This window comes from Apus apus, chromosome 2 (genome assembly GCF_020740795.1).
Source record: "Apus apus isolate bApuApu2 chromosome 2, bApuApu2.pri.cur, whole genome shotgun sequence".
NCBI classification, from domain to species: domain Eukaryota; kingdom Metazoa; phylum Chordata; class Aves; order Apodiformes; family Apodidae; genus Apus; species Apus apus.
In genome coordinates, this window is record NC_067283.1 from 152,113,192 (window position 1) to 152,126,032 (window position 12,841).

General features: G+C 50.9%; 1 protein-coding gene across 1 annotated transcript in view; it reads right to left on the reverse strand.

Moving 5' to 3' along the window:
* The window catches only part of KCNK9 (potassium two pore domain channel subfamily K member 9), an 86,723-nt gene extending 83,484 nt beyond the window's left edge, over positions 1–3,239 (reverse strand). The window contains exon 1 of the mRNA XM_051612437.1: positions 2,666–3,239. Within this exon, the coding sequence (XP_051468397.1) occupies positions 2,666–3,239 (574 nt within the window). The remainder of the gene's footprint in view (positions 1–2,665) is intronic.
* Positions 3,240–12,841: the final 9,602 nt, after the last annotated feature.

The following is a 12,841-nucleotide window of genomic DNA, read 5'->3' on the forward strand; positions in this document are numbered from 1 at the left end:
GGCTCCTGGTCCGTGGCCAGCGATAAGAGCCTCTGATTAAATTAAAGCCACAGCGGCTGCAATCAACACAGAGAAGAGGTAACCGCTTCAGACATGTTGCTAGCACGGCGACAGCAAGGGGAACAATTAAGTCAGACGGAAAGTAGTCTGCTAGTGTGTGCGTCTTGCTGGACTTTGTGGTCCAGTGAGGAGTGTTCTGGAGATGGGCGTGCCCCTCTAGGTTAGGCAACGAGGGGTTTTATTAACTCTGTTCTAAAAACCAGCCTGCGATGGTTAGTTAGATGCACTTTTGCAGGAACACCTACAGAACGCAGCACGTTCAGTAGCGCGCACACCACCAGTGCATGTGCTGCTTGGAGCCTGTCTGAGAGGTTTCAGGGGAAGAAAATGAATGGGAGAGTGTACAAACAGTCACACTAAAATGAACAACCATCACAAAATATCACTATGAACATTTGGGATCACTGTCCTGTGCAAGAAACATAGAGAATGAACCTTCTCTTCTTGAGAACTTGAATATAGAAAGTCGTTCTTTCTCCTTTGAATGAAATTCTTTTATGATAAACAAGAAATTAAAGAAAAACCTTCCATGCTCACTTTTACAGACCACCAGTAGACCAGATAACATCACAAAGCTACTTTAGTACTGAAGAAATTACACACAAAATAGAAGTGTGTTTGGCAAGATGCAGATAGTAACTATTAATAAACTTTTGAAAGATGGATCACATATCCTTCTGGAGCAGAGTTTCCCAAATGAAAAATCATTAAAGCAAGCCTGCTTTCTGCACCGTTCTTTATTATCACTCTTCCTCCCAGTGGTTCTCAGTTGCCATAAACGTTTCAAATTTAAACAGTTCTGACATCCCAAAGTGCCTCTGCCTACAGAAACACACACTCTATTCTCTGCACGCTGATGTGCTCCAACCTTCCTAAACAAATCCCAGCTCTTTGCAGGAGAAAATGCTAAAGCTTCCCAAGCAAGTTGTACTCCTTCCTGTGTAAAATATGATCAAAACAGCAAACTGCTGTAAAGCCAGCTCGTTCTACCTGTCCCTGACTGAGCTTAAGAACCCAGAAAGTACTGCAGCCACCTCCTGGGCAGGAGTGTAGGGCCCCTTGAGTGCACACACGGGGGTGTGTGTGGAAGCCCAGTTGCAATCCAGAGAGGTATGACAATCCAGAATTCACTTAGCACAAATAAATTGCTAGAGACAGATCGAGGGAGGGAGAATCAGTGACCAGAGGAAGGAGAGTTCTGACATCCTAACGAACAGCAGGAAACCTAAGTCATCAGCCAAAGTTACATTCTACCTTGTATTCTATAGCTGATCAATATATAATATTAATATTAATATTAATATAGATATAGTAACTAAAAAAGATAGGAGGTTATAGTTTAAAATCTTATCTTTGTAAGGGCAAATAGGCTTTATATTATCAGATCTGACAGTATCTTCAGGTGGCAATGTGCAAATTTCTTGTAACAAGCCCTAAATGATAAAAAGATCGAGTCCTTCTGTATTAACAACACAGCTAATCTGTCGTGTCCTGCTCAATACAATGCATTATCAAACAGCCACTGAGCTAGAGAGCTCTTTTCAGATCTCCCCAGATGTTCTGGGGGAACATCTAGAAGTGCTGGGAGAAGGACATATCAACCACCTCAGTACGTCCACCACTACTGAATACAAAACCAGCAGGAACAAACCTGCTCATCAAGCCAAAGCCAGAGTTGTGGCACAGTTCTGCGTCCACTCGGCAGTCTCTAGTTATCCTGGTATTTATTTTCATGGCTTGGAAGGAAACTTTACACAAAACACTCTGCTTTAGCTGGAGGAAGCAGAGAAGTACAAAATGAACAGCCTGTGGCTCTGTCCACTGACTGTCTCTCAATTGTCCTGGGAAATGGCACATCTGGGGAGCTGGGCAGCACGGGTGTGCACAGCGGGCATTGCTCTGCCTGTCGGACCGTGTGTCCACAAAGAGGAGATGTAGACTGTGACCTGTTGGCACATCACATACTCCAACTGCAATAAAAACTTCAGGAATGCCCAGGAGAGGCCCAATAATAGGACCACAGCTGCAGGAAGCCCCACCACAGCCCTTGCCAATGCCAAAACAAAGTTTAGGAAGCCAGGCTACACTTGGCCACATCTAGGGCTTTCCCAGCTGATCCAGTTCCCATGCACTCATTGTTTTCATCCTCATTTGCCTAAGTTTCTCCCCATGTCTCTTAAGGAAAGGTGCAAGGAGGAGCGTGGCGATAGGGCCTCCTTCTTCCCGAGGGGAACCCCAGAAGAGTGTCACCCGGCCTCTTCCCCCCTCCTCCTTGACACCCAAGCAACAACAGCCCAGTGGTAGCCACCTGGCTAATGCCAATTCTCCCACCAGGCCAGCCCCACTCGTCTCCAGTCCCACACAGGGGACACAGGCTCCATCATCTCCAGGGAAGAGGTGTGGGACACCACCACGTCCAACAAGTGCCAGTGAAGAGCAACTAATTACATAATACAGGAGGGAAGCAAAAAAAAAACCCTCATCCAGTACTTAACCCTTTGCATGCCACGGCCCCCTTCACCTTCTCCCTTTTTCCCAACAAAGGGGGGTTTTAAACCAGCCCCGGCCCAGGCTCCTGAGGGCCTCCCCGAGGTGAGACACTCACCGATGGTCGTGATGACTGTGATGGCAAAATAGAAGGAGCCGGCGAATTTCCACTGGACACCAGCCCGGTGCGGCTCGGACTGCATGATCACCAACTCCAGCTGCCGATAGTCCTCACTGGTGATGTTGTACTTTCCTTTGAGCCGGATCTCCTCGGCTTTGAGTTTCTCCTCCTCCCGCATCTCGTTGTCGGACTCCAGGGCATCAAAGACGGCAGCCCCGACCAGCAGGTAGGTGAACGTGCAGATGATGAGGGACAAGGTCCGCACGTTCTGCCTCTTCATGGCCGCCAGCAAGGGGCGAGTGAGGGGACCATGTCCCCCCCTGGCTGCCCGGGGATCCGACAGGCCGCAACAACCGCAGCAGGGGGGCAGGTGCCGGGGGGGCTGGCGGCCCCCGCTGCCGCTGCTGCGGGGCAGCTTGTGCTGCGGCGGCGGCCGCTCTCCGCCCGCCTGCTCGGGCTCCTGGGAGGAGAGACACAGGAGGCTGCTGGAGCGCCGGGACCAGGTGCCCTGGAGCCGGGAAACTCTGCGCAGGACCTGCCCAAACCAAGCCGTCCCAGTGCGCAGGGCCATCCAGGGCACCCCCGCTCCTCCCCGGCACCGGGGCCAGGAGCAGGGGGTCCCCGCCCCGGGCTGGAGTGCTGCGGCGGGCGGGTCCCCCCCGCGAAGTTGGCGCGGCGGCGAGGGGAAGGGTCCCCCGCAGCCCGGGCGGGGCGCGGCGGGGAGGCGGAGGCCGCCGCCGTCCCCAAGTTTCTTCAGGCGGAGCGGCGGCGGCGGAGTCAGGGGGGGCCGGGAGGCGGCAGCGCGCCCATCCGCGGGGCTCCGCGCAAAAAGTGAGCGAGGGGCGGCGGGTGCCCTCGGGGGCCCGACCCGCCCCGGCCCCGGCTGCCCTCGGGGAGCACCGGCCGGGCGGGTCGGGACGGGTTGGACGCTTTTTATTCCTTCCGCCGCGGTGCGAGGCGGGCGGTGAAGAGCTGGGCTGCTGCTGCTGCTGCTGCTGCTGCTGCTGCCGCTGCTGCTGCTGCTGCTGCAGGTGGCCGCTGCGCGGGGAGCCGAGCGGCGCCCGGCGCGGCGAGGACGGCGATGGTGTCAGGCGGCGGGCGGGGAGTTGGGGGCAGCATCCCCGGGAGCGCCGGGCCGCGCCGCCGCTCTGGCGGGAGGTGGGAGCTGCGGGCCGCCGGCGTGGCCCTGGCCAAGGGGAGCCAGCGCCGAGCCGGGGTTGGGGGGGGCGGGGAGCGGCGCGGAGCCGCTCCCGGGCCTGGGGAGGCGGGAGGGCAGCGAAGGAAGCGAGCCGGGAAGCGCGGAGCACCTGCCCCGGGGGAAGCGGCGGGGCGGGACGGCGGCGGGCGCTGCCTCCGGCCTCGGGATGCCGGGAGGAGTGGAGGGGGGGAAAAAAAAAAAAGAAGAAAACAAAAAAAAAAAAAGAAAAAGCCGGCGGTTTCCCCCCCCCGGGAAGAGCAGGGAGAGAGGGGGGCTCGGCCCCGAGGTGGACACAAAGCCAGAGATCAGGAGAAAAATAAATAATAGAAAAATACTATTTAAAAAAAAAAACCAAGCTAAAACAAAATAAGAAAAAAAAGCTACTTTCACGGCTGCTCCCCCGGCGCTCGGGGCTGGGGCTGCTTTTATTTCGGATGATTTTAGAACAAAGCCGTTAAGGAAAAGAGCAGCCGTCTTCCTCCTCCTCCTCCTCCTTCTCCCAAGCTCTTGACATCATCCCGGGGAAAAGCGAGCCCGCGCCCCTCAGCCATCGCCTGCGCGCGTGTGTGTGTGTGTGTGTGAGTGTGAGCGAGTGTGAGTGTGTCCGTGCCCGCTCCGGCGCTGGCACGGGAGGCGGGAGCTCGCCCCGGCCGCCGCGGGGAGCGGGTTAACCCCGTCGGCGCCGCCCTGTGCCAGGGAGCAGCCGCCCAGCGCCCCCGGCGCGGCTCTTCCCGCCTCCCCCCGGGTTGGCCACGCCTCGGCTGCCGTTGCGGGGCCGGGTGGCGGGGGGGCCGGGCTGTGTTGGCCCCCCCCAGGGACAGCCCGGAGCGGGTCGTGCAGCGGGTCACGAGCTGGGACGGGTGGGCAGCTCCTGCCCCCCCGGCCGTGGGCGCTGCCGCCGCGCCCCGGGCTGCAGGCGGGAGCGAGCGGCGCGGTCCGCACCTCAGGTAGCGCCTGCCCCGGGGGGGACGGCGGCACCGCGGCTGCATGCTGGGGGCTGCCTCAAACGCCGCAGCCCCACACACCCCGCACACACCGTTGCTACAGGCACTGCAGCCCCACACGCCGCGGGTCCACGCACAGAGCCCTACACGCCACAGCCCTACACACCACAGCTCCATACCCCACAGCTCCACGCACAGATCTCTACACACCACGTCTCTACATGCCACAGCCCTACACACAGAGCCCTACACACAGAGCCCCACACACGTCCCTGCACACCACAGCCCCACACACAGAGCCCTACACACATCCCTGCACACCACAGCTCCACACACACCGAGCCCCACACACCACAGCCCTACACAGCACAGCTCCACACACATGCACGGCAGCTTCACATCGTGCCTCAGCATTTCACACAAACAAGCCACACACCACAGTTCCACTCACAGCCCTCCACACACGCTGACCTGTACATACCACAGCCCAAATGCCATCCCCAGGCAAACACACCACAGAACATTACCAGAGCGCACCACGCAAGGCACAACCTCACACACACATCCACTCCACAGCCCTCCACACACCACCCCTATGTCCACACACACCACACAGCCCCTTCCCCAAACAACACAACCTCTCCCGGGCACAGGCACACACAGGGATCCTCACACACACGCCAGCCCCGCTCTGCAGAGCCCAGCCCCATGACTCCTGAGCCACCACCCTGCTGGGGGAGCTGCAATCCCCACGGCTGCCCCAGGCCCACTGTGAGTCATAGAATCAGAGAATCATTCTGGTTAGAAAAGACCTTTAAGATCATTGAGTCCAACCATTAGCCCAGCCCTACCAAGTCCAATGCTTAAACCATGTTTCTAAGCATCACATTTACACGTCTTTTAAACACCTCCAAGGATGGAGCCTCAACCACTTCCCTGGGCAGCCTAGGCTTCAGGTCCCTCCCTGTGTCCCACTCAGCTCCTCCTGGCACACCTCGCTCCCTCTTTGCCATCAGATTTTCAGCAGGTGTTACCACAGAAGCCTAGGGCTGCTTTCATGTACACCCTGAGACAAGCCTGTCCCTTCTGGTGTCACCTTGCCTATGGTAACTGCAGGCTTCCTCCTGTGTTACACCTGGGATTTTCAGCCTTGCTCAATTAAGGCTGACCTGCTTATAGAACCATAGAATGTTTCTATGGCCCAGGTTGCTCCAAGCTCCATCCATCCTGTCCTTGAACACTTCCAGGGATGGCACATCTACAGCTTCTCTTAGCAACCTGTGCCAGTGCCTCACCACCCTCACAGGAAAGAATTTATTCCTAATATCCACTCTAAATCTATCCTCTTTCAATTTGAAACTGTTTACTCTCTTCATATTGCTCCATGCCCTTGTAAAAAGTCCCTCCTCAGCTTTCCTGTAGCCCCTTCAGGCACTGGAAGGTCCTTTAAGTTCTCTCCAGAGACTTCTCTCCTCCATGCTGAACAGCCCCAACTCTCTCAGCCTGTCTCCATAAGGCAGGTGCTCCAGCCCTCTAATCATCTTAATGGCCCTTCTCTGGACTGTCTCAAACAGCTCCGTGTCCTTCTTCTCTTGGGGACTCAATTGGACACAGTACTGCAGGTGGGGTCTCACAAGAGCAGAGTAAAGGGGGATAATTCTCTTCCTCAGCCAGCTGTTCACTTCACATGCTTCTGATGTCTCGTGAGCCTCTGTCTGTCCTGCTTTCAGCTGGGATAGAGCTAATTTTCTTCTTAGGAGGTATAATAGCGTTGTGTTTTGGATTTGCTTTGGGATCTGGTATGAGAAGAATGTTGATAACACACTGGTGTTTTAAGTTGCTGCTAAGAAATCAAACTTCCCATGTTTTGCTGGTGTGCAGGTGCACAAAAGCTGGGAGAAGGCATAGCCAAACCAGGGGATCCAAATTGGCCAGTCGTCTTATCATTCCAATCATGCAACATCATGCTCAGTTTATAGATGGGGGTTGACCAGGCAGTTCTCTCTCTCTTCTGGGATTGTGGTTTCAGGGTTTCTCTCCGACAGGATTGATACCCAGGGACAAGTTTGTCATTGGTGGTGAGCAATTGCACTGTTCATCACTTGTTTGTATACTTGATGATGATGATGATTGTTGTTGTTGATGTTAGTATTTATATTATTATTGTTTCTATTATTATTATTAATAATAATAGTAATAATAATTTAGTAAATTGTTCTTATCTCACCCCACGAGTCTCTTTACCTTTGCCTCTCCAATTCTCTCTTTACCTTTACCATTCAAATTCTCTTCCCCACTCCACTGGGGTGATGGGGGAGGGTGAGTGAGTGCCTTTGTGGTATTGAACTTCCTGCTGGGTTAAGCCACAACAAGGTCTTTCTCAAATCCTAGGATCACAGGCCTTGTTATGGTCATCCTCCATCCCTAAAAGCAACTGCATCTATCTCACTCTTAACTACACATTGTCTAAAGCCCTTGCCTGCCCTTCCTGAGCTACAAGGGGCAATGCGAACACAGTGGCTTGCAAATGGATCAAATCTGCAGGCTGAGAAGACTGAAAGGTGCACGTCAGGCTGAGCAGACAAAAGAGGTCACAAAGCAGAGAGGAAGAGGAATTAATTTAATTAATTCAGCAAACAAGATTTCAACCCAAGGCAAATTCCACATCACATCACCTGAGCATTACCAGAATTGTTACAGCACCACATGGAGCATGAAGGTCTTGCCTGCCAAAGGAAACCTGTACACAACAGCAATAGGGGGAAGGAGGGGAAAGAAGAAAAGAGGAAATGTCTGGTTTTGACCAACTCCTTAAAATAGAAGTCTTCTTACTATTGCCCGTTTCTGATTCCCGAAGGGAGAGAAGGAGAAGAAGAAGAATCTATAAATAGTCTGCAACACAGAGACTCCTATAAGCAAAGTTGCTGGGAAAGATCAATAGCATGATTCAAGGAGGGCTTCAAATTACATCTCAGGAGAGGGAGGTGCTGAATGGGATTGACAAATGAATTGCAAATGCTGTGTGTGTTATGTGTATCTAATTAACAGAGGGTTACTGGGATCAATAATAACTAAGGAGCAGGTCTAAAAATAGCACTCAGGCGGGGATTGCAAGCTGCAGGCAACAGCTTGGATGGAAATGTCCCTTGGAGTAATTAACCTTTAGCTGGAAAGTGGTGGTTAGCATGGGGTCAAAGTGGAGCCTGTGGGCAGCTGGGAAGGGATGAGGTCTTCATGGCCTTCAGGGTACAGAGCAGTGTGACAGCCATGGAGAGCACAGGCATAGGCTGCTCTCTCAAGGTGTGGGTTGGTGTGGTGTTTTCTGGAGAAATATCTGAGTATTAGCATTTTCCAGGGGTTGTAGAGCGGGAAATATTTGTAGTTCTGCTTTCTTGCAAAGGTTTCAACGTTGCACAGAGAAAAGTCGTAGTCACTTTTTAAACATCTATTTATGTCTACAAGAATTTTGGGATTTTCTTTTTTAGAGACCTTGTTGTATCCACCTTCCTTTGCTCATCCAGAATTATGGGCAGAAGTCAATGTTTGAACCACAGAGCAAATAATGTCCAATGAGAAGTGTCCTTTGGTTGTTTCATCTACAGCAGAGGAGTCAGTCAAACTTCAGGGAGAAGGACTGATGGTGGACAAGTTGATCTATGGCTCAGTTTGTGGGCCTTCCGGAGTGCCAGGCTGAGATGGCATCGCTCGAGTAAGATGCAGAAACACACCCAGGAACAGAAAAGTCATCATCAGGCTGAGTGCAGGATTGGGGCCCAGGGTTGTACAGCATGTCTGAAAGAAAAGAAAGCCATAAAGATGAAACATCTAGAAAATATCTCTTCATAATACTGCCGTGGAAAGGACTGGAGGGCTAAGGGATGAGTGAAGAGCTTTTGCTCTCTAATATATAGATGGAAATGGCTAAAATGTTATTTCCTGACCACATTTTTTCTCAGTTTTCTCCATAAAGAGAAGAAAAAAAGTTGCTTACTCTCTGGAAAAGTGACTGACTGGGGGCTTGGACAGCTGTAAACAGAGCCACTGAAGGAGTAAACCTTGATTGGTCACCAAAATAAAGGTTAGCTCAAGGTGTCAACACATATCTTAGCTCCTCTCAGTTTAGTCTAACTAGAAGGAGAGCAAGCAGGCTGGAAGATAGCCCTTAGCTGTGCAGTGGTTGCCCTGGCTGCTGACTGCTGTGCTAACCCAACATTTCACCTACTCCCTCTACGAGAAGGCAACAAGAGTTAGAAGTCTCCCACATTCCAGAGTGGGAGTGTGTGGGTAAGAGCTGTGGGTGCTGTTGTGTTAGAGCAGCTCTCCCATTTTACCTGGAGTTGACTCTACAACGAAGGCACGAGGGAGCCACAAGGGCAGCTGGCTCTGAGCTAATTCTGTGAGCCTCTCCAGTCGCTCCTGTTGACCTGTCAGCGGTGCTCCTTGAGTGAGATCTAATCTCTCTCTGTCTGCAACAAGGATCTCAGAGGTACCAATCCATGAGCCATCTTCCAGCTGGACTAGGAGAGTCACAAGAAACCAGAGAAGGCAAGAAAGTCCCTCAACCAGAAACACAATGATAAAATATGATTAAAATTGGAAAGAAAAAGAGCTAAACTATTTCTTTTGCTACACAGGCTGTCAAGAAACAATTTTCTTTCCCTTGAAACAGTGACATGAAGGTGGTCAGAATGGCAGTTCTGGTTCAGGACTAAGGTTAATTTAGCCCCAAAGTCTCTCCTCCACAGAGGCTGTAGTAGACACGAGGGAAAAATGCAAATCCAACAAGTATGTCTGATTCCTTTTCACCTCCTTAAATACTCTCCCAACCTCAGACTATTTTAATTTAGGGGATTTTCTGAGCCTCATTTAGTTGCTCTATTTAGTGATCCATGATAGATCTTTCTCCCAGGCACTTGTCCTCTGTCTTCCTGAATACAGCTAAAATGTTTGCATCCTCAAGAAAAATTCTTGTCCTTCCCTAAGGAGGAGTTCAACAGATCTGCTGTTCAGAGCTGGAAGAAAAACTCTCTTTTATTTGTTCAGACTAGGCTTCCTTCAATAGTCCCCAGTCTTGAGCTGGATGAGACAGCAAACTGTGCAGTTTCTCCATGCCACTCATGGTTTAGTGGAGAATTTGAAGTTCAAGAAAGTAGCCTCATTTTGAACTACTGCCCCCTACACAGGGGTGTAATGTGACAGCTCTGTGTGGCTTCCCCATCTGTCTCCCATGGCATTAAGAGTAAAAGGCTCCACCTGCACAGACAAGCAAGGCCTGTAGGTGTAGCCCTGGCTCACTGTGCCCTATGAAGTGTCTCTGCCCCTTTTGGGGGATTTATCTGCATTTCTGCAATAAAAGTACCATAGGAGGCATTATTCTCCCAAGGGCTTCATGCCCTAAGGGAGCACGAGCTGCATAGCAACACCTGGTGGGTGTTAAAATTTGCTGTGGGTGTACTTTTGAGTGGCAATAAGGAATTACTTGCCTTAGGTGGTCACACACAAGGAGTGGTTGTTGCCACTCATTTTGCATGAGAGGAGTGCTTCAGATCTGTAGCACTTCCAACACCCTTTGACTGGCAACACTGCCATTTCAGTCATAAAGGATAGCTCACCAGAGGTGCCTCATAAAAGTTCTTCCCTGCAAGTCTACAAAGCTCATTCATTAAATGATCTGACCATGAATGAAGCCTGTCCTTCACAAATGCAGCTGCAGCACAGGGGTAATTGTTGCAATTTTAAGAACTGGGAAGGGGCTCAGTTTAAAACTGCAGTGCCTGACTCCGAGGGCCACATCTACCAGCTCTGGTTGCCTTTGGATCAGGCTGCTATCAACGACAAGCCTTAGTGACTGGATTGAAAGGAGCCAAACTTCCTTCAGCTTCACAAGCTCCCTTCATGTCCTCTGCTTCCACCAGCTGTGTGCATTTGCACAGTGACTGAAGTGTTTGTGGTCCATGGACTGACTTGGCTGACTGCAAGAGGAAGCTGAGCTTGGGTCACTAGGTGAATACACCTGTGTCTTTAGAGCAGTAGCTCAGCAAAATTAGAGAGGAGGGAAACTTCCCTGTGCAGCTCTTGTTTTATTCTTTGTGCCTTTTTCCCACTGACGTTCAAAGTAGTGCAACCTCTGTTGGATACTCTCAGGCAGGTCTCAAATCATTCATCCCCCTCCTCAAGCAGTGTTTATGCAGAAGAACAGGAAACTCGTGCTTTAATTCTTGCCTCCATCACCCCTGTGCCTGCAACATGACAGTCCTCTTGAAAGGAATTGGCAGTGACAGAAACATGCACAAAGAGTCTCATTGACTTAGAGAGAAGGTGCTTGTGTGAAGCAAGTTCACACGTGGGAGAAAAAAGACCAGGATCAGACCCACGCTTTGTATTTTTCCCCACACTCATTTCTTTTTACAGGGAATTCTCTAATATTGAATCAACCTAGGTGGCAGGAATGTGAGCATCTGGTGCAATCTAAATAGTCTCTTCTGTTCTATTTTTATATTCATGTATCATTTTTATTCTGCAGAGATTATGCATGGTGGAACGCGTGAGTTCACTTCTCAGCATACAAGCCAAAGGTCTCTTCCAGAGCTGCTGTGAAGGATTTGGGAGATGTTTCACTCAAACACAGAATTTATATATAGGCACAGAGCTTTCATTAAACATGAGCTGCTAAGGGACAGCATCAGTCACTGATGGTAATGTATGCACATCTTGTAGGCATGCTATAGAGAAGCAGGCTGCCTTGGAGAAGTTAGTGCAGCAAGGATGATTATTGTGAATGCATTTGTTACTGAATTGACTCACCTAAGTTTCCTGAGACAGTGTGATGTCCTGATCTGTTTGTGGCTTACCAAATGCTCACACTGTGACTGTCATTTTTGCATTTACTGCACCTGATGACTCCATGTAGATGACTGCCTTCCCTACCAAAACTGCCACTGGGTAAGAATAAGTGTTCAGGGAGAACCCTGGCAAAGTACAAAGGAATATCCCTGTGCTGGTACAGTCTTCTCCATCATCATCAAAGATAACTGAGCTGCAAAGATCCAGAGGCATCTTTCTGTAGCAATGGGTGCTGTGTTTCGATGCAACAAATTCCGAATGAGCTCGTGGAAGTGTGCATTTTTTAAAAATCACCATTGAAGAAGGAAATTAATTGCTTAGGGGGTTTCCTGACTAGTGCAATAAGCTACACCTGTTACTAATGGAATGCCACTGTAAAGGGAAAATTGGAGCTACCATGGGTATTGGATGTGGAATTGTCTGGCCCAGAATTGAAGACTCTGTTTTGTTTGGAATATTTAAAGAAAGGCTGGACAAAATGTGCTGACTTACCTTATTTGTCTGCGTTGACTGCTTGAGCAGCAGGACCTAGCTTTTATCACAGAATCACAGAAATGTCAGAGCTGGAAGGGACCTCTAGAGATCATCTGGTCCAACTCCCCTGCTAAAGCAGGATCACCCAGAGCACATTACTCAGGAGGGTAATTCCAGGTGGGTCTGGAATATCTCCAGAGAAGGAGACTCTACAACCTTCCTGGGCTGCTTGTCCCAGGGCTCTGTCACCCTCACCGTAAAGAAGTTTTTCCTCATATTTAAGTGGAATTTCCTGTGTTCCAGCTTGTGCCCATTGATCTTACCCTATCACTGAGAACTACTGAGCAGAGTCTGTCTCCATCCTCCTTGCACCCACCCTTTAGATACTTGTGGACATTAATAAGGTCTCCCCTCAGCCTTCTCTCCTCCAGGCTAGAGAGTCCCAGCTCTCTCAGCCTTTCCTCATCAGGGAGATGCTCCAGTCCCCCAGTCATCTTTGTTGCCCTCCCCTGGGCTCTCTCCAGTAGTTCCCTATCCCTCTTGAACTGGGGAGGCCAGAACTGGATGCAGTTCTCCAGCTGTGGCCTCACCAGGGCAGAGTAGAGGGGGAGAATGACCTCCCTTGACCACACTCTTCCTTATGCACCCCAGGTTTCCATTTGCCCTCTTGGCAACAAGGTCACACTGCTGGCTCATGCATCGTTCACTATCTAC